Genomic DNA, 21,202 nt, shown 5'->3' with positions numbered 1-21,202 from the left:
AAGAGGGGTCAACCCTACAAAGTCAACTAATGCGCATTGTCTAAGGGAAGGGTCATAGGATAAAGTCCATCTTCATCAAATCTTCCCTTGGGGCATAGACTATGTATCCTAGTCCTGTACAACATTGACTTTATCCTTGGTTGTCGTCATGGTGTCGGTGATGGTATGCTTCTTCTTTAGAGTAGCATTACATAGGTGGGTGGGGACTTGTTCTACTACAATGGGTGCATTTGTTATTTTTGTAGTATACCTTTCCTTGGTGGTTTATCTTTTTGCATGTAAAGCATTTGGTTTTGGAGGTACAAGCTAAATATATTTCTCCTAAATTGGGTATGGTGCTTCTCCTCTAGTCGTACAAAGTTGATGACTACTTCAAGATCTTGTGCAAGCTCTCTTCTAAGATTGTAAGAATGCAATCATATTGGGTTGAAAGTGCTTCCAATGACACTAACTTTGTCTTTTATATATATATATATATAAATATATATATAAATATATAGATAAGTCTTGTAGTCAAGCTTATGTCTATTGGTAAGACTTGTAACATCCTCCCACTCTCCATGGTAAGCTTATACAAATGCCTTTCCAAACCGACCAACTTTTTTGCCCTTGTCTCAATATTTTCCTCCAATGCTTCTTAGACTTCAAGAGCACTTGTGTACGCAAAAACAAAGCATACATCATTTGTCTGCAAGGTTGTGATAAAGATTCTTAAGGCTTGCTCTTTTTTGCTTTGGAGTTGACTTGTGATTTGTAAAGATGAAGCTCTGGTTTATGTTGGGTCTAGCTCAAATTGCTTATATTAAAATGTATGGATAATATTCCATAATTTTTTAATAGAAGTTAGCCTCTCATTTTAGTCTTTCAAGTGTCTTTTGCTCTTATTAATGCTCAATAGAACAGTCTTAACAAGTTGTGGGATTGAATCAATAAGTGCCAATGTCTTTGTTTTGTTCAAATGTGTTATATCATTTGTCACAATATATAGCTTTTGGCCTATTTAAATGATTCTCTCCCTAGAATTGTCATTCTAGTGAGAGAAAATAAGAGTTGAAGGGACATGATTAAGATTATGACAAAAAGATGCACCCTAGGGCTTTATGGTTCCAAAAGTTTGATGCTACATTCACAAGTGATTAGGAAATCCTTTAAGGGGTCTAGACACATTTTCTGGAACTAAAGCGACTATAGTAGAGAGAGAGAGAGAGAGAGAGAGCAAAAAAGCACATGTGAGAGCACTAAGGTATGCAAGGAAGTACACTCATGGATAAAGAAGTGTCAAAAGATGAATGCCATTTTACGAGTGCGTAAAAGATTTTCTTAAGATTTTACAAGAATTTTTTAAGACTAAAAAAAACACAATATGGCTTACGAAGAGTGGAAATGGAAGGCAAAGTGCGTAGAAAGGTATGTTTATGGGCATGGAGCTTAAAGCATTCACTTGACTCTTCAAAAACACAAAAGAGGTTAAATCCCCACTTCATACTTTGGACTCATTCACCTCTTAAAAATTCAAAGTTACTATTTTTTAAAAGAGGAAAAAAAGTAGTCCACTAAATTAATCATAATTTGTTCGTGTGCACTCAAAATATATTTTTTTAAAATAAAAAATTATATATTTTGCAAGCTCTATAAGTTTGTAAAAGAAATCAAAAGTTCATTTTGAGGTTACAAAGGTCCTTTGACAGGATTATCAAGATTGCTTGAAATTTCAGGAGTCTTTTTCAGTATACCATATACTAGTATGTTACGGAGCTTCTTTTTGTCAAACTTATAAACAAAGCCTATCAATTCCACTTGTTTTCTTTGTAATATATTTGTATGGATTATCTATTGATACTTTGAAAGAAGAGAATGACATATGATGATCAAGAAAGCTGGTAAGTTGCTTGGGTCATAGAGATTTTAGTCTCCACGGTTATATGTATTTTCAAGTTTCTCTTTGTTGTAAAAAATTTTGAAAGAATGAGTGATCAAAATCCTTTTAAGGGAAGATTGGCCTTATGAAATTTGGCCCTCAATCTTGGTGTTGTTTCATGTTAATAATTGTCTTCTTAATTTTGGTTATAAACATGTTAGTTTAAATATAAATGTGGGAATGATGCTTGATTATGCATCCAAAACTATAATTCATGCTAAGGTGAATTTATACTTAAAGAGAGGTAAATCTTATTAAGGTTTCACTGCTATGAGAGCACTTAGGATGGCTCCTTCTTCTATGGAGCAACTTGATCTAAGAGACTCCACCATTGTTAGGCAAGATTCAAAAAGTTCAAAGGTTTCTCATTTTCTCAATCAAGAGATGATTTGAGATAGGAAAGGAAAAAAAGATATCTTAATGTCGTATAATTAACAATTTTACGAAGAAAATTAAGGCAAAGAGTGTAAAATTTCTTGTTATTAGTTATTCAATTTTTTTCTCTCTATTGTTTCTAATTAGAGAAGAAGATCTCTTACTTTTAGACTTGTCAAGTAATTTCAACAACATGAGTAGCTCAAAGAACTCTATGGGTTTCTCTTAAGGAGAGGAAGAAGTCCTCTTGAAGTTTCCAAGAAGTGTTATGTAGGAGAAGTGATTCAAACCATGTATGTTTTCATGAACCTCTTCTCAAAAAGAGCATCCATTTACCTCTTTGAATGTTATGTTTAAGTAACCCAAAGATGAGAGTAGCAACATAAACACTAAGAGAGTGCAATGTAAAGTAGCCGTAGTCACAAAATGGAATCCAAAGAAGAGAACTCTAAGTACCAACTTGAGCATCTCATCAAGGAATTCCTTACAAAAAGGTGAAAGTTCTCTATGCATAAAGATTAAAATCACGTAGGCAATTAAAGATACCATACTTGCTCTTGTTTTGAAGAAGGAAGAATTGTTGGAAAAATATATGCTTCCACTAAATAACATACGTTATTCCTTTAAAACAAAATCATATTTTTGAATTTTCACATTGCTTACATTTTGGGCAAGCAAAGCTATGTAAATTATAATTTCTTAGAATGCACAATTTTTTTCAGTAGCATATCTCAATGGTACCTCACATGGGTGATATGATGCTACTATTATACTTGATACACAAGGTCTCGTGTCTCATGAATGATGAGATAGAAGATTGTGATTAGAACCCATGTCTTTCTTGTTAAAAAGCAATGTGGAATTTAAGCTATATTTGATTTTATGATGAAAAAACATCCACTATTAATACCAAAATTATCTTTGAATATGTTTCTCAATTTTGAAGTGCCACATAGAAAAACATGTTCTCAAGAGACATATTGATGGTATTTCTCCTCTCTTAAGTTCAAGGCACAAGAATCTTATATTATGGTAATAAGTTTATTTAATCTCTAGGTTTACAAAGCAAATATTCTTTTATGAATTATGAAAGAATATGTAAGAGAATCTAATACTTACTTCTAGATTCAACAAAATTTAACTATAAAAGGAGAGAATTTTCCTTGAGAGAGAGATAAGAAGGAGATTATAGGTTGTACCGGGATGATTTCTTTACACAATTACACATGAAAAAATATTATAATCATCATAATTTAAAGATAATACCCAATTAAGATTGACAAATCAATGAGGCCTGGATTTGTTTGGAGCAGGTTCCCCCTCCAAAAGGACTTGTTATTATAATCCTCTCAAAGAGAGATTTGCTACATTATATGTTTGTGCTCTTATGGAGATTTTCTTGAATCAAGAGGATGGTGTTCTTCAAGATTACATGGTATAACCCTCCTTTCCCAACCCTAAACACCCCAGCGGGAAGAAAGGAATTGCGTGGAAAGAGAAAGCTGGGGGTGAAAATAAGTATTTTTCAAACAAGAGAATTGATACTTTATATACGCTTGCTTATGGAAAGGCTCTTAGCATAGATCAGTAATAGAATAATAGAGATCGAGAAGAAGAAACTTTCATTGGCTTGGATTTACATCCATAGCCAAAAGCTTGAGCATAGAGTCCGTCTCTAGAGCTCCCATGTGTGTGTGTGTGTGTGTGTGTGTGAGAGAGAGAGAGAGAGAGAGAGAGAGAGAGAGAGCTTTGCCAACTTGGGTACTTGAGAGAGTGTGTGAGAAGACCAAGAGAGCCAAAAATCCAACAGCTTGTGCAAGTGTGCAACTAAACTTGAATTACAATACTTAACAGTTGGTCAATGAGGTGGGAACATCTCATAATGCAATTCATGTTTCTCCTACACTTATGCCCTCTTGCCATGCATGTGGAACTCCCCCCCTCCCCTGCCCCCCTTCTTTGGACTCTTCTTGGCAAGTGGAGACACCACACACACTTGTTAAGTTCACACAAAGCAAGCATGTGCTACCTTGGACATGTGGCCTAGTCAAGTTTAGTAAACAAAGACTAGAGTCAACATACTAAATGAGGAAGTGCTGATCTAACCTTATTCTTTAGCTTTTTCCTTTCATTTATTAAAAACCGTAAATTTATCATTTTATTAAGTAACTTGGGTGCAAGACCTTTGCACAAACGATGGAGGCTATGAAGCTGACTTGGGTACCTGCTAAATTAGAATAAACTTTGGTAAAAATAAAACTCATCCTTTTGGCTTTAAAACTTTCACCTCCTGTGGAAAACCTTAACACAATACTTTGGAGATGCCGCCAAGCTGCTCCCAAAACCTGTTAAATTTAGACCTACTAAATTTAGACAATTTGTGGTAAGTTAGAATTTCACCATAAGGCTTTCTAAACTTTATACTTAGAGTCTAAAGAGTTATTCTAATGACTTGAGCTTAACACATTCATTTTCTATTTTAGACTCCTATAATTGCTCTCGGCCATCTCCTTTGTCTCGTACCTTTGATCAAGGCTGTCGGGGATACATTTATCCTTGAACTATACCTATGCCTGAGATAACCAGCTAGAAATTACACTTGCTCTTTTATGGACTTTTTTTTTTTTGACCTCAAGCTTTGATTGATAGGTTCATCGGCACTTAATCAATTTCATTGTTCTCTTTTTAGTTTCCTTGGACTTAAGTGACCACATTAAGATGGAATATACTTTCAGAAGGTTAAGAATCAATACTCATGACATTACCTCTCCCTTGAAATCAAAGTCGTCCTCGACTATGGGCTAGAGAAAATAAAGTCATAGCTAATTGTGTTGCTTTGGATAGAGAATCTCTTTTTACCCATCGACATTCTTCCAAAGTGGTGATTAACTCCACTTGGTGCTTGGAAGGCTTAGCTATGGCAAAAATTTCTTTACTTAGCCCTAATCATCTTTCACAGTAGATTGGCCAGGTTTATTGGATGCTTGAGAGACTAAGATGCCACAAGCTTGATTCATGGTATGCATACACTAATGAACATTTAAAAGAAATCTTAGATTCAACATTAAACAAAATTCTTTATAAATATACTTGATTCTTACCTTTGACAAGAGTCATTGTAAGTATTTATAATGTTTACATTATTCTTGAGTTGGATGTCTTGCATCCACCTTGCATCTTCAAATGGATAATTCTTAAATTTGGCAAGATATCGTCAGATAGTCTTACCACTTCTTAAAATCTTGTCTTCATGTCGTAGAATTCTCTCTGGCTACAAAATCTCTTCTTGATCCTTAAACTTGGGTGGTTCTTCAATCACTGGTTCTTTGGGTGGCTCGCCCTTATAAGATTTCAAGAGGCTCACATGAAAGACATTATGAATGAGCCAGGTGATTTGGCAATCTTAACTTACAAGCTTTTGCATTGATAGGCTTAAGAATTTAAAATGGGTCATAATATCTTTTTGCTAACTTAGCATAATATTTTTAGTGACCCCTTGTGTGTCCTTGTGTTCCCTTGCCCGTACTGTGACTTAGGCGTGCTTTTGGAAGCTTGAGCAATACCCAATCATTTTCTTTGAAAATCAAGGCTCGTCTATTCTTATCAACAGCAACCTTCTGCTTCTATTGCGTGATGGATATAGCTTCTTTGATCTTTCGAAAAGATTCTTTATATTCATCAACAACAAATATGTTCCCAAGTGTTTAGACTATCAATGGGATCTTAGGTCTTCCTTCAATTACCTCGAAGTGTGCCTTTCATGTAGAAATATGGACAGTGTTATTGTACGCATACTCTACTAAGGTAAATATTTTTCTTTTGATCTTTATGATCTACTTTCGTAACATTGGCTTTAAGTGACTCAATGATGGTTGAATTTTCTATATCACTTTGGCCATCTGTTTGCAGGTGATAGGTCGAAGAGAAATTCAACTTAGTACCCAAATTCTCAAAAAGACCCTTCCAAAAATTGATAGTCATTCTTGGATCTCTATCAAATACTATAGATATTGGTAAGACATGGTACTTAAAGACATGTGAGATAAACGCGGTTTCCATATGGTGTGCTTTAATATTCTTCTTAACCGATATGAAATGCACTTGCTTGCTAAAATGGTCTACTACTGTCTATATTCGTGTATTCCCATGTATGGATTTTGGCAATCCAAAAATGAAATTCATGGATATACTTTCCCATGGGGAATCAAATATAGGTCATGGAGGAAGCAAATCCAGGGTGCTTCCCTCTATCATACTTTGTCTTTTGACATACAATGCATTTGGCAACATAGTCCGATGTGTATGCCTTCATTGTTGGCCAACAAAAATACATTTCTACTCTCTTGAGAGTAGCTTGAATCCCTCTATGTCCCGCATAAGGTAGAACATGAGATTTGTACATGACCTTTTCACGTAAATTATGTGTAACGCATAGCCTATTTCCATAGACAAGATAACCATCTTGCATATTATATGGTTCCTCTTTCTTCCCTAGTGCAATAACTGACATTACATCTTTGAAGTCTAGATTCGTAGCATTCTCATATATCATAGAGGATAGATCAAAGTATGCATACAAAGCCATGCAAACTACATCTCCTCAAGAATGATCAGTAATGCCTCCCTCCAAATTGTTGGTCGCCCTTGCTTTGTGTGTGTTTTTGGTTTTCTTTTTCTTTTTCAAACTAATTATCTTCATTTAATGGTAATGTAATGCACAAATTAAAACATGATCATATATGGTCCTTGTGTTGTTGATAACAATATTTTTCAATTGACCTTTGCAAAATGGACAGGCTTGGGTGGGATCTCACAGACAACTTCTAGGTGCACAATGTCAATTTTTAGAATGTAGTGTACACAAGTGAGCCATGTGTATAATTGATAGGGAAGGAGTATGCAAGCTATCTCTTCTCTCGTCATGTATTTAGCTACATGTAGGTGAAGTGTGCCACATACCAACCATGTGGATTGTTGGGGGGGGGGGGGGGGGGGGGGGACTCAATTGGTCTCTTCTATGATCATCTAAGGTCATCCATTACAACAATGACATCACAATTGTCTTGATAAGAAGATGGTAGCTTGCTACCACATAGCGAAGCAATGGCTCCCTATTGTATTTCTAGACAAAAGTGAACGAGGGGAGGATGGGTGGTGGGTGGCATTGGATTCCATCTTGGTGGCTACAAAAGAGTGGACCTTCTTGAAGTTGTCATTCAAGTCTATTGACTTGAGGATATAGCAATTAATGATGATTGCTCCTTGCCAAACATTTAGATATATTGGACTCCACGTACAATTTGCAAGTAATAATCCTCACTTCAGAATGATTCATGCAATTTTTTGGACTTGCATTTGTTTGAAACATTCTATAAGAACCAACACTGCTAAGAGAGCTGACCCTTAGGGAGTCTATCCCATGAATATGTCTTCCAAGCATCCAATAATGTATGTATGGTATGTATGATCTACTAGAGGATTATCTACTTCTATCCTAACGTAATCAAGGTTATTGAATGAAGTACACTAACAATGAAGAGATGACCTCCTATACAACATCCATTAATGCTCTCTCTCTCTCTCTCTCTCTCTCTCTCTGTCTCTCTCTCTCTCTCTCTCTCTCTCTCTCTCTCTCTCCTAATTAAGTGATCACATCAAAATGCTAGTGCTTGGCTTAAGAATTAGTGTGCTAATAAATTCAATACTTTGCACATCAATATTATATATATATATATATATATATATATATATAAGGAATAACTCTAGGATTGTAGGGTGCACGGTGCACAAATAATGTCTAATGATCAATTTTCTAAGAATATCTATGTGCTAATGAATCCAATGTATGCACATCAAACGCAAAAAAACATAGTTGTGAGCACTATTCAAACACTAGTGCCAATATGGAAATATGCTAGCTATGCTCATTTTATATGTGAACACATCAATGCTAAGCTATATAAATGTTGATCTCAAAGAGTAAACCTTACAAGGTAAGTCCATCCCAAGTACAAGCACAAGTATCATGACCTATGTAAAAGGTACAAAGAGTCCATGTAAAAGGATTACATCATCAAGAAACCTTTGTGTCTTTTAGTGTCATGAGAAAACATCTAACTAATGCTCAATTTATACAAAAGGAAATGTGTGACAAAAATTAAAAGGAAAATGGATTAAGACTCAAATGGAGACTCAAATTGTATTGCATTAAACAAGATGTTTCAATGGTGAGGGGATAATGTGAGTGTAGCTATGAATTATGATGTAAGTTCTCATGGATTAACCTTGCACAACCTTTACTTTTCTTGTCCAAAACTGAGTAGTGGATATGGATTGAAACCATTGTGTGTGCTTATCCACTTGTTTGTAGCAATTATCATTGTGGAAGATGTTAAAGTCCTATTATGCATTAAGATACAAATCCATCAAATAGATTGAGAACTTCAATATAAAATACCCATCTCTACGTAAACAAGTTACCTTATCTGCTCCCTTAGAAACAAATGACCATCGTTCTTCTCAATAGGTGTTGTAGATGGAGAGATGTAGTTTAAAAATAATAAGGGTTGCTATGGAAATGGAGCTATTGTAAAAGTGAGAGATGGCATTATAGATGAAAAATATGGTATGGAGAATGTGATACAGATGGAAGAAATATTTAGAGGTTGAGCATGGGGATGGAGACGAAGGTGGAGGTAGAGCATAGAAAGGGGTAGAGAGATAGAGACAATGATACTCATTTCCAACAAGCCACAAGATGGCTTCACATGTATAATCTTTGGATTGTAGGGAGAGAGGAGAGTTGGAAATGGAGGCTATTCTTGTGGAGATGAAAGATGCAAGCTGACCATGGAGATGGAGGTAGAGCATAGAAAGGGGCGGGGAGATGGGGAAGGAGATGCAAATTTGTAATGCAAGCCATTGTACCCTATTGTACTAGAACTAAGTGAGGGTTGAGGGGTTGGAGACGGAGGTGCAAATCTTAGAGAAAGCCATTATAGATGGAGGTAGAGTTGAGAGAGAGGAGTGAAGATGGAGAAGGAGAGGTAGATCTATAGTAAGCCATTGTACAAAGGGATGGATTCATGATGTAGATACACATTTACTAGTAGCTATGAATCCAAGGGAAAGAGTTGGAGGGGTGGGGAAAAAAGGCTCCCAAGTGAGTGAAAATCATCTACCCATGGCCTCTATAGAGAAAAAATAAAGTGTTTTCCATTCAGATATGGTAGAGCGTGTTTTACAAAGAGAGTGTAGAGAGAGAAAGAGATCCCCCCACGCACTAAAGTAGGAGGGAAGAAAAGTGATGAATTTTTTTAAACTAGGGCGTGGAAGAATGTGTGGATCCATGAAGGGTTGTGGAAAAGATAGTGGCAACATAAAGGTATTTTTTAGGTAGTTAAAGCTACATTCCTTCCCTATGTAGCTAGATCTACTTATTAGGTCACATGTTCTACAAAACTTATTTTATATAAAAAAAAAAATATATGTCATGCCTATGCCTCTTGGCTTGGTCAAAGTTGGATTAGCATTTCAAGCATTTCACTAAATTTCCAAATAAAAGAACCCTACGTGATTCCATTGAGGCCCTAATGATAGAAATTGTTAGATGGATTACACATACACGCATGCCCTAATGATAGCAATTGCTAGATTAATTACACACTAGCCGTAATGATAACAATTGCTAGATTAATTAGACATACACACATGCATAATAAGAAAGAGAGAAGAGTGATTGACATCAATTGAGAACCAAATATATGGAGCCAACCTCCTCTTTGAAAGGTATTGTATTGATTAACTCTTTCTTGAATAAAAATTCTTGAGTTCAAGACTTGCAGATAGATCTCTAAGATCTCTTGGGATTGTTCCTACGATGTTTAAATCTTCTCTTGTTCTCTTCTACTAGAGAGACTTTAAATCAACACACTAGTATAACATTTTTGGCTCAAGAAGATGAAAACTCTACAATTCAACATCAACATTGTTGATTCAATCCTTGTTCATATGTGTAGCGGCTACTATAAAACAAATTGTGGTATCCGTTGAAATGTTTAATGGAATAATTAATGATAACTATGATGTCTTATTTGGTTCTTTATTACTTCCAGGTTTCTTGGCAAGCACATATGTCTCATTCACCAAAGTTTGGATCCTAGATTCTAGTCCATCCTTTCATGTTACTTGAAGAGTGGTTCTTTACTTATGATGACAACAGATGTGGATGTGTACTCTTGAGAAATAAATTTTCTTATGATATAGTTGGTGAAAGAGAGATACATGTAAGGCTTTTCAACGATTCTCAATTTGTTCTTAACAAAATAAGGCATGTGCCTAATTCCACCAAGAGTACGACTTTTGATGGGTAGTTAGATGAATCATGGCTTTCATACATGTGTTGGAAATGGCTCATGGAAGATTCAAAGGGACCTTTGCTCTTGAGGGCTAAAGGAGATAAGTGTGGTACACTTTATCCACTGCATGTTTCAAGGTCATGTTGCTAGCATAACCAAGTAATCTATGCCTCTTTGTGGCATGGAAGGTCAAGCCACTTTATAAAAAATGGAACGAAATCTCTATCTTGTGTGGGCTCTGACTCAATCTTCAATCTTTGCAAGTTGAACTACGTAAACATTGTGTGTATTGTTAGCATGCTAGATTAGCACATACCTATTTGCTAGGTAAGAAGAAGCTTGAGAAGCTAGCTCTAATGCATTTAACGCTTATGTCTACCAACTCACTAGGTAGTGTTGTGTACTTCATTATCTTCATAGGTGTTGCACCCATAAGGGTTTGGGATATCTTTGTGACATAAGGATTATACATTTTTTAATCACCCAAGAGTGCATTTTGTAAATTCAAAATTGGTCAAGTAATAAGTTTACATGCTTAAGGATGATAACAGCAAAGAACATGTCTCCCATAAACTCCAATGCACATGACAGTTGGAGTGATACATGATAGTAAGAGAGAGATTGTCTCTTTTGTGATACACATGGAATTAAGAGAGATCTTACAACTCCTCATGCAACTACCCAAACCAGAGTTTTTGATAGAATAAATTGTCCAATTCAAGAGAAAGTTTAAGTTGCTCATGGGTTTTGGTTTAAAGCTGTGAAAATCATAGCTCATGTGATTAATATATCTCAAATGAAGGCACTAGGTCGTGGTGTTCCAAAAGAAGCCTCAAGTGATTGTAAACCTTTGTATGATCATTTGAAATTTTATCTTTATGAAGACTTTGCGCATTTACCAAAGAGTATCAGCTTTGTAGCTTCATAAAAAACCATTATAAGTTTGAGGTTGGTCCATTGAAAGACCCTTTCTATAAGCTTTGAATTTTTTATACATACATTTTTAATTAACAAGAGTAATCTTTAGGTCATAAAACTTCTTGACTTACTATCCTTGTGCCTAAAATTCATATTGTGAGGACTCGTCCCTATTGACTTAAGTCTCTTATTATCAATATCTCTCCCGGTTTGGTATGTTAAATGTCCTTGTAGCATAATAAGATAGTGAGTTTCCTATCCATTTTTGTGGATTTTCTTTGACTATGCATAATCTGAGGGACAGAGCATAGCCTTACTAGGCAACTTTTATTGCATGAACTTCCTTAGAAATATCATTCTTGGCTGTGTTCATAACCAAGCTTATTGAAGCAAGGGAAAAATAGAACCTCTATCTTTGAAATTAATTATTGGTAGTAGCCAAGTGTTCCCACCATTGCGTAGTTGCTTTAGGAGATGTTGAATGGCTATGCTTGAATCCAACTTTACACAGTCCTCCTATGGATCAATTGTTTGAATCCAACCTTGCACGGTCCTCCTATGGTTCAATTGTTTTGGTGAATCTCTGAAAAATTTGAATCCAGCTCTCCATACGTGAGAGAAAATTATCTTAGTCTACTAAACAGAGACTCATTTGTTGAGAACAATTTTCTCAATGGGAGACTTCGTACTTCTAATCAATGCAAAAAACTACACAAGATATTGTATTCCTTAAGCATTTGATGCAATCATGAAACTTCTTTTGTGCTACTCAAATTTTTATTTTTGCTTCTTGGATACACAACAACTAACATGAATTGGACACGTGATGATAATTCTAAGTGGACTTCATGCTCAAGCAAAGTTTCCTCTATCCATAAAAGAGAATAGAGCAGTGAGTGTGACCGTGCAAATGCCCATATGCATTGCCAACTCATTGGGTCTCCTTGTGTGTGAGACGTAGTATTGATTTCTTTCAAAATTAAGGGTGGAATCATGTAGTGTTCACACCCTTGCAATTGTTCATTGTTAGAAAGTAGAGGAGTGGGACATAACAGTATGGTCCTTTAGATGGATGGTCCTTGTAGGCTTAGGTCTTGTCCTTGAGAATAATAAAGTCATTGACAACCCCCAAAGAAGCGTGCTATAAAATCACAAGCTCCCATGTTGTGTCCAACAATGACAGAGGTCTGATAATAGCTCCCAATCCTCCCATTGTTTTTCATTAGTAGAATATCCTTTCATAGGCTACTCATTGATCACTCCCTTCTTCATAATGAAACGAATACTATGCTTTGATACCAAGGAGATCTAATCAGCAAAAACTAAAACAACTTATAATCATTGTAATAAAAAAACACACACATTAACCCATAAAGCGCACAAAAACTAAATAAATAAAATTGGAAAGTGAAGCAATGTAGAAGGCCAAATTTTTTGAGTTAAATCCCCCTTTCGAAAGGAATGGTTCATCGGAAGATAATTATGATTAGAAATTATGAAACCAATAAATTTTGGAGCTCTTGGCTAATCACCTACAAACTATCAAGGCTCAATAACTTCGTGATTTGCACGTTCAAAGCTCAAATTTTCCTTCAAGATCCTTTAGTCCTAACCTCACTCTTATCTAATTATGCATGTCGAGTGGAGGGAATATAAGCACATAATCATCACTAATTAACCATAACATAATCATCACTATTTAACCATCACCCTCTTCTTTGTCGTGTTGCTATATAATTGTAGAAACTTGATAACAAGATCAAAAGATTGGAAAATTTAAAGCTCTAGAAGTGCTTCAAAAACACTTTTAAGGACAACACAATTTCTCACACGTGCTTTACACACAAAGAAAGAGCCCAAAACAAAAGATAGTATCACAAAAGCTAGAAAAAACTGTGAAAAATAGTTGCATGCAACTTTTTCAAATATTTTATGGCAAAAAATGACCAACTTTTCTAGTTTCTAGGTTGACCTCTCTTTTTTGCGATTGAGCAAGTAATCATAGCGTCTCCTTCAGCCTTGCCATCTCAATTTTAGTCTTAGGTCATATGCACATGATTTCATGCAGTTCACACACCAATTTTGGGATGCGTAAATTATGATTCAGATGTCTTTTTAAAGCTATTTTGATCCCCAAAAATTATTCCTAGTTCCGTAAAGATTTTATCTTGCAATGTAGGTTCTAACGCTTTTGACACTCTCTCGTTCATACTATCTTGTTACAAGGACATTTCGATGGTTGTAAGCAGGTCATTTTCAAGATAATTTGTTCTCAAAATAATCAATCCAAAGCCCTAAACAAAATACTAGCCGTTTGTGAATGTTCCAAAGTACATTATGCATGCCTAGCTGTGGCCTCGGGGGAGGGGGGGGGGCGACTATGTATAAAATGTGTATATCACGTGCATTCAAGGATTATTTTTAGAGTTTTTAACAAATAAAATACACCCTTTTCCTATTCAATCTTTAATTCTTTTTTTCAATTCCATTTTATGGTACCCTTTTGTATGTAAAAATGTGAGAATATAAAATTTAATAACCCCTGCTGCACTCACGTGATAGTCACATAATTATTAGGTGACCCCCTCGAGACTGTGGCATTGCGGTTCCCACTCATTTTATGACACATTTTCAATACACTCTCTAGCGCGCGCACGTGTGCGCGCGTGCACACACACACACACACACACAGAGGCTCTAAATTGCTCAAACTTGCAATTTGGTCATATATGAGCGATCATAGTAAAATTTTGCTGACTGCTAGGGCAATTGGAGCTCACCAAACTGTAAACTGAGAGAGTCAGCAAGATTAAACATGCTAGAAAGAGAAAGACTATTGCCATCTCCCTCTACAAGCTTTTATCCATCCCATTTTTCGGCTCATGAGATCGATGCAACTGATTGCAAGAGAAGTAACAAAAGCGTTTTTTTAAGAAATGCAAAGCGATACAGATAGAAACTTCAAAGAGAGAGATGAGTGCTGAGCACGTGGCATTTCTCTAGAAGATTGGTAATCATCCCTCCATTACATATGTCATAGATGATGGATGTTTTTCACATTGATATGGCATTGATTCAAAATGACCAGCATGAATCAATACTGATAATTTGGCTTCTGGCCAAAAGAAGTCGATCTTAACTTTTAAAATAAATCAAAGCTAAAGTTTGTGATCTATTTTAGACCATCTTTAACCCAAAAGTAGGTGATTTTTGAAATCATTTTCTCTCTGGCCTTAAATCGGGATCCATGTTCATTGTGGCCATTTAAGATGCACCGGAATATCCACTTGACAAATAAGTTGTTTGAATCCAAAGATCATGGGTTCTATGTACAACAATCAAGAACTGTATTTCATAAGAGAGTTCTAGCCATACAAAGTTGCCGAAATATTTTGATTAGCAGACAAACAATGGTGAGATGTTTATCAAACAGCAGCACTTTTTCTCGACACAAAGGGAAGCGGATTGGAGCAAGGAGGCAAAGATGACTAGAAGATTGGAAGAGATGTCAGTATTGGAGTTATTGGCCAGGGCAGACATTACCATATCAACTTGAAATTTTCCCTCCTTTCAGAATGAACTCCTAAGACACACACAGTGGTGAGGCACTATTTCCTGCACCATACAGGCATGGTTTCATTTGTGGCAGCTTAAACCGTATATAGGGTATGCATATGTCGTGCAATGACGACATTGAACATCTCTTGCTTTCACATGTATTAATCAAAGCTGGTCACTACGACCTAGGAGGAGATAAAAGGATTCTTTTACCTATGGATAGAGCTTGATGGAAATTTATGGATACAAAGCACCTCGGGCTCTCATTCCGACTCCCATGACATCTCATCTACAACTCACTATGACAACAGCCATGCGATGATATAAGCATCCATTAAACTGACTGATGCATATCCAAAATGACGAGGAGTATGTCTGAGGCAGTGCTATGCCTCGTGATAAAAGCCTCTTCAGAATCATCACATGAACACAAATTCAATTATCAAAGCATTTCCTTGGTACTACAACCCATACACACAAATGAAATTCTGAAGGAGTCCCCTTCAAATTATCATAATTCCTCTGAGCAAAGATACACAGAAAATAGATTGCGGTAACCGTATACAATGTATGCATTTTCTACATTTCAAGGCGCATGGTCCTACATGCAATCACAGGTCCAGTTCCGTGAGTGAGAAAAGTCCTTGCGCAAAACGCTCAAAACATGAGAAAAACAAATCTCAAGGATTGGATGATTAGTGCAAAATCAAAAGCTCTCATACAAACATTATTGATTTGGCTTCTCCAAATAAAAACATGGGAAGTGTACAAGGGGGACGGTATACAGCTGTAATTTTGATATGTTTACCCTAACATTTACAAAAACTAGACTGGATCATCAACCTGATGATAGCGAAGTTGCACTACAATTTGTGATGGTTGGCTCCATGTTGTTGGCGCTTGTTACACTACCCACATTTTGAGAGCTTAGCTGAGGGCTGGCAGGTCCTCCTACAAGCGACCCCAGGACCCCAACTGCACCCTGCTGCTGGGAAGAAGGGTTCATTGAGGCCTGCGCACTAAGCTGCGATTGTTGTGGTGTTTGTGGAAGAAGAGATGTTTGCGGGTTGAGCATTTGTGGGCTATTCTTGGCCTGCTGTAAGTTAAGCTGTTGTGAGGGATTAGTCTGTTGTTGCTGTTGTTGCTGCTGCTGCTGCTGCTGCTGCTGTTGCTGCACGTGCGAGCTCATCTGCGGTGCTTGCGTCAACTGCATTTGTTGGGCAGCTAACGCTTGCTGCTGACCCGCCTGCTGCTGCTGCTGCTGCTGCATTGAGGTCAGCTGTTGTAGATTAAATTGCTGAGAGTTAACCTGTTGAGGGCCGTTCAAATACATCCCTTGTGGAGCACCTGCCGGCATGTTAGACATCGCTAGCCTTGGACTCCCTATTGCCGACGCTCGCTGCATCGGTGTTAGGCCGACCCTTCCAGCCCTGTTCATCGCTTGCCCCATGATTGGCATACCTGCCGAAGCATGTAACTGGCTTGAGGTATTCAGACCAGAGAGATTATCTCTTGCAGCTGAGTTGGGATTTGCAGCACCCATTGGGTGCCCACTCCTCCCTTGGGCAGCAAGATGCGCCTTGGATGAAAAGGCTGCCAATTGGGCTGCGCTCAAATTACCTGAACGACCTATCAAACTACTTAGTGCAGGGTTCTGCCCCATGTTAACCATACCCTGTAATTGCCCTACATTATTAAGTCCGGTCATAGAACCCATCGATCCTGACACATTATTTATTCCTGACATGCCGACAACATTGTTCATGGCATTGACTCCCATCATGTTTCCAAGACCACCTTGGTTGCCACCATTATTTGGAATACCCACCCCTCCCAAGTTACCCATTCCCAAGCTTCCCATCCCCATAATTTTACGCTGCAAAACTGACGTCGGTGTTTGTTGGCGGTGCTGCTGTTGCTGTAACAACTGTTGCAACTGACTCGTGTTAGCTGCCATCTGTTGATTAAGCTGCTGCGCGGCAGGATTATGATTCAACTGAGCAAGCGGGTTTGGCATTACCATCTGCTGTGCCCGTTGCATATGCAATTGTGGTTGATGCTGCTGCTGTGAATGTTGCACAGCTCCAAGCTGAGAGCCAGGACCATCTAATGGCAATGGTTTCGAGGCAGACATACCCTGCTGGTTTAGATATCCGTTGGAGATCTGCCGATTTGCAACATTTCCTGGTGGTGGCATACGCGTCGAAGCAAGAGCACCAGGGGAGGATGGTTGAAGGGCAGACATCCCTGGCATTCCACCAACACTCGCCATTGCTGACAAATGTGGACTCATGAGAGAACGCGGAGAAGGTAATGGATTATTGCCAAGGGATGATGCACCAGCAGGTAATGGTTGGGCAGCACAAGCTGCATTTGCAGTGGCACTACCACGAGGAAGTGTTGGTTGGACTTGATCCTCCACTAGCTCGAACCCTTCCTTCTCTAACTGCAAGATATATGCATCTTTAGTAAAAGAAAATAGAGATGTGGACTATTTGACCGACTCTTGTATTTTTCTCTGGCCAAGCTCTTACCAAAGCACAAAACTGCTTTGCAAAGACGTCCGCAGCATGCTGAGAAAGTAGCAATAGCAAAACAACTTAAGAGTCAAATGCGAATTGAAGAGCATTATAAAACCCGCATGAACAAACATAGCCTTACAGCATTTGCCATTGTGGGCAGCACATGATGCGGAACTGAATTTAGTGTTTCATCGTCCTGGTCATCACCAAACTGTACAACTGCCTCCACCATGGCATCCCTCCCCCTTTCACACATGACAAGTCGCACTCGCACACGGCGAATATGAGGTCCTGTTGCTTAGTGCCAATTCAATTAGCAAACAGCCAATCAAGTAGAACAGATGAGCAAGAAACCTCCAAACAGCAAGTCGTGTACCTTGGGCAACAGCTTTCTGAAATTGCAGGAAACGTGTTTTGCGAGAATTGATGTTCCCACCCACAAGGGAGTCAGCCATGTTCCTTTGGCCCTTAGGGTCCTTTATCTCATCGCTAGAAGTGTTCAAAGCGCACACTAATTCGTGAAAAAGTGGAACAGTTTTCTTTACATCTTGAAGAGGCAGATTGTCATTTTTAGGCCGCTTTGCTGGGATACCATGCCTGTAAGCAGTGGGAGAAAAAAGCTGCTCAGAATTCTGGGTGAAACCTTAAGAAACACGTTAACATATTAGAAGGCTTTATCACCTCTGGGCCACAGCCAGTAAGATCGGGAAATTGTCCAAAGGGTCTCGTTTAGCCATTGGCACCATTAATCCTTCAGGCTTCGCTGAAACAGTAGGGGGCATGCTCGCAGTGGAGGGGCTATTAACAGCAGCAACTCCTCCAGAATTTATGGTACTCCCAGGTGATGCAGCCCCTGCTATACTTGCTGCATTCTTTGGAAGGGAGTTTGTCCGTCGCCTCCCTTGCAACAACATCTGATCACTAAGAGCCATCCCCCCTGACACCTGTAGTTGGTCTTTTGTTGAGGACACAAGCGCTTGATTGCTCGACGCCACCACAGATGACCCATTCTGAGCCAACCCTGATGCCATACGTGAAATATCATTTGCCATTGGCTGCTGAAACACTCTCCCATCAAGTTTCTGCTGAATCAACAGAAGCCTCTTCCTTTGCAAAATCTCTTCTTGTTTACTATCTCTGTCACCCACTAAGCCTGAAACCTGCCATGACTGATTGTCCATGTCCTGCTGTACCAATCTCTGATACAAAAGTTGGGAGTCATGAACTTGAGGCTGCCCACCCACCATTCCAATGCCACCATTCTCATCAGACCTCTGATGGTCAGAATTTTCAACCTTAACAGCTTCAAATGAATTTTCATAACCCATTCCAAGAGCCTTGAGGTCTTGCTCCTGATCGACCTTATAGCTGTGTAGTTGAGGCCTTGGTGACTCTTGCTTAAGCTTCTTGATGTCAAGCTTACCTCCAAAGTCCCTGCCATCCCTTTTCCCAAGCAAAGATGCCTGTTTCTCAGCAAAAAGACCTGTCATCTCCGATACATTCGGCAAGCCAGGTTTAGGAGACAAAGCTAAAGAGCTCAATGGCCCCATATTTTTGGACTTCAAAGCAAACTGCATGGGAGAATCTGCGCTCATCATAGAAGACTGCCGCAGTGCGTCACCGACTAATCTCTCAGGAGTCATCTCAAAACCTATCTTCTTACTATTCACAAGGCTCCCTGCTTTCACCGTGGTCTTTGCTGACGCCCAACGTAGCCGACGACTTAGGTTAGAAGCTCTTTTGCTTCGGACTTGCCCAAAAATTTTGGGACCAGAACGCAGCTGTCAGGCCAAAAACTGTTATAAGAACCAATATTGTGGAGAAAATCAGACAATGACAAGTAGTCCTAAGCATACCAATGCCTTTTGTTCGGTCTGACAACCAGATGGCTCTGGATCGAGACGCAATTCTGGCCAAGCTGTTTTCAAAATCTTGGACTCTACCTCCTGTGCATGCCAAGAGCAAAAACAGCAAGTATGAAAAGGGGGACAAGGGCAAGAGCAACCAAACAATAAGGGAGAGGAGAGAAACAACCAACCATCAAGTCTTTGTAAGTCCAAGTCTCGTCTACCATTGAGGAAACGTCCTTCGTGATACTCTCCATAGAAGGCTTCAGTGTTATTTTATACACAGCGGGCACATCTCCTGTAGATTTTGATGAGAATGCCGAGCCTGTATCAGCAAAAGAGAGGGCATCTACAAAATACTCAAGTACCTACAAATCAAAATAACAAAAGAGCCCTTAGCGGCACTTTCGGGTCACTGTTGATCAGCTACAATAGATCCATCATGCTCCACACTTCAAGAACTCATCTTAGGACAAATTCTAGCCAATGAATGTACCTCACAGGTTATGCAGCCATTGACGTATTTACATGGTATTTCTTCAAGCAAATCTCCCGGAATCCAACCACCATCAAGAGCCTGCAGCATAAAAATAAAAAATTCATGATAAAGTGTAAGAGGGTAGCCTACCAAATTACTCTCGTCAGGCCAATATTCTTACCCGCAGAAAGCTTTCGCTCGAGCGATTGTAGGGATACAGCATGCCCATTGCTTCATGAAGTGGTGGAGGAGCTTTTCCAGCCTGGATTGAAGAAATAAAATTGAATTGACTCTAAGCAATCAGGGGGGAGAGAAGAAGGAAGGAAGGAAGAAGGGACGGAAAGGGGGGGGGGGGGGGGGGGGGGGGGGGGGGCGTTCTCTGCGAGTCCGTACCTCTAACGGTTTTCCAATGGAAAACCCTTCCGAAAACAATCTGACGGAGAAGGAGGCATCAATGTCTGCATTAGGTTAATCAATGGCGTAAGCAACAAAGCATTCGTCTGCTGTTTGCATGCAGAACAATTTGGAAAACATTGAACCTGGCATATCTGAAGGTTGTTCTTCATCGAGGACTTTGAACCCGCCTACAGCGTCAGGAAGCTGATGAAGCACATCCACACTCATCTTTGCAGAGGCGCAGGACCATACAACAACTCACAATAGCCTCTTCTGGCTCACAGATTCGTATGCAACAAACTGATGGGAGCGTCTGCTTGGCGATCCTGTCTGGGAGCGGCCCAATTCATGCGCTCGCTCTTCTAACCCAATGTGCAGGACGATCTGCTCGTTGCCATACTCTGCTCCTCAGTGTGAAACATACAATTAAGGTTATTAAGGTTAAAAAATAAATTGCTAGGGACTTAGCCTAGGCTGGATACACACTCGCTACATGCTTGCTTGTCATTTTTGGGGATGGGCGGGCATGCATTACACACCAGCTACCTTATATTTTCAAAAGGCCAGTTCAAGAGGTGGCGGGTCCAGAGAGATGTTAGAATTTTTTAACCCAATGGATACGTGCCAGGTAGGAAGCACGCACCTTCCTTCGAGTCTGTCATCGGCCGGTTTGAACCCAGCTGAGTAGATAGTATTTTTGCTTTGCTAATAGCAAAATTTTTTCACATTTTTTTCCTCCGCTTGGATGGGGAACACACCCCCATTCAAGAACACACAAAATCGTAACGATCACGATAGCCTTAGCAATATTTGAACCCTCAACCTTGGGGGGT

The 21,202-nt window shown here is 38.8% G+C and overlaps 1 protein-coding gene across 1 annotated transcript; it reads right to left on the bottom strand.

Annotated features, from left to right (window-relative positions):
• Positions 1-15,796: 15,796 nt before the first annotated feature.
• LOC147442514 (nuclear receptor coactivator) lies at positions 15,797-20,785 on the bottom strand. Its single transcript, XM_086528671.1, has 11 exons — positions 20,513-20,785; positions 20,367-20,431; positions 20,155-20,235; positions 19,992-20,072; positions 19,687-19,863; positions 19,505-19,594; positions 18,330-19,429; positions 18,025-18,245; positions 17,788-17,939; positions 17,661-17,699; positions 15,797-17,572 (listed from the first exon to the last, which is right to left on the bottom strand). The coding sequence occupies exons 1-11, from the start codon at positions 20,595-20,597 to the stop codon at positions 15,965-15,967; spliced, it is 3,699 nt and encodes a 1,232-aa protein (XP_086384797.1). The 5' UTR covers positions 20,598-20,785; the 3' UTR covers positions 15,797-15,964.
• Between the last annotated feature and the right edge of the window lie 417 nt (positions 20,786-21,202).

This window comes from Adiantum capillus-veneris, chromosome 14 (genome assembly GCF_014529385.1).
Source record: "Adiantum capillus-veneris isolate H3 chromosome 14, ASM1452938v2, whole genome shotgun sequence".
NCBI classification, from domain to species: Eukaryota; Viridiplantae; Streptophyta; class Polypodiopsida; order Polypodiales; family Pteridaceae; genus Adiantum; species Adiantum capillus-veneris.
This window is presented reverse-complemented; position numbering and strand designations above follow the sequence as displayed.

What these genes read in the sequence shown, in the direction of transcription:
- LOC147442514 (XM_086528671.1), bottom strand. Translation starts at nt 20,597, where the DNA reads ATGAGTGTGGATGTGCTTCATCAGCTTCCTGACGCTGTAGGCGGGTTC. An exon ending in CGAGCGAAAGCTTTCTGCGG is followed by an intron (nt 20,073 to 20,154) that starts GTAAGAATATTG and finishes TTTATGCTGCAG; the next exon opens with GCTCTTGATGGTGGTTGGAT. An exon ending in TGCCCACAATGGCAAATGCT is followed by an intron (nt 17,700 to 17,787) that starts GTAAGGCTATGT and finishes CTACTTTCTCAG; the next exon opens with CATGCTGCGGACGTCTTTGC.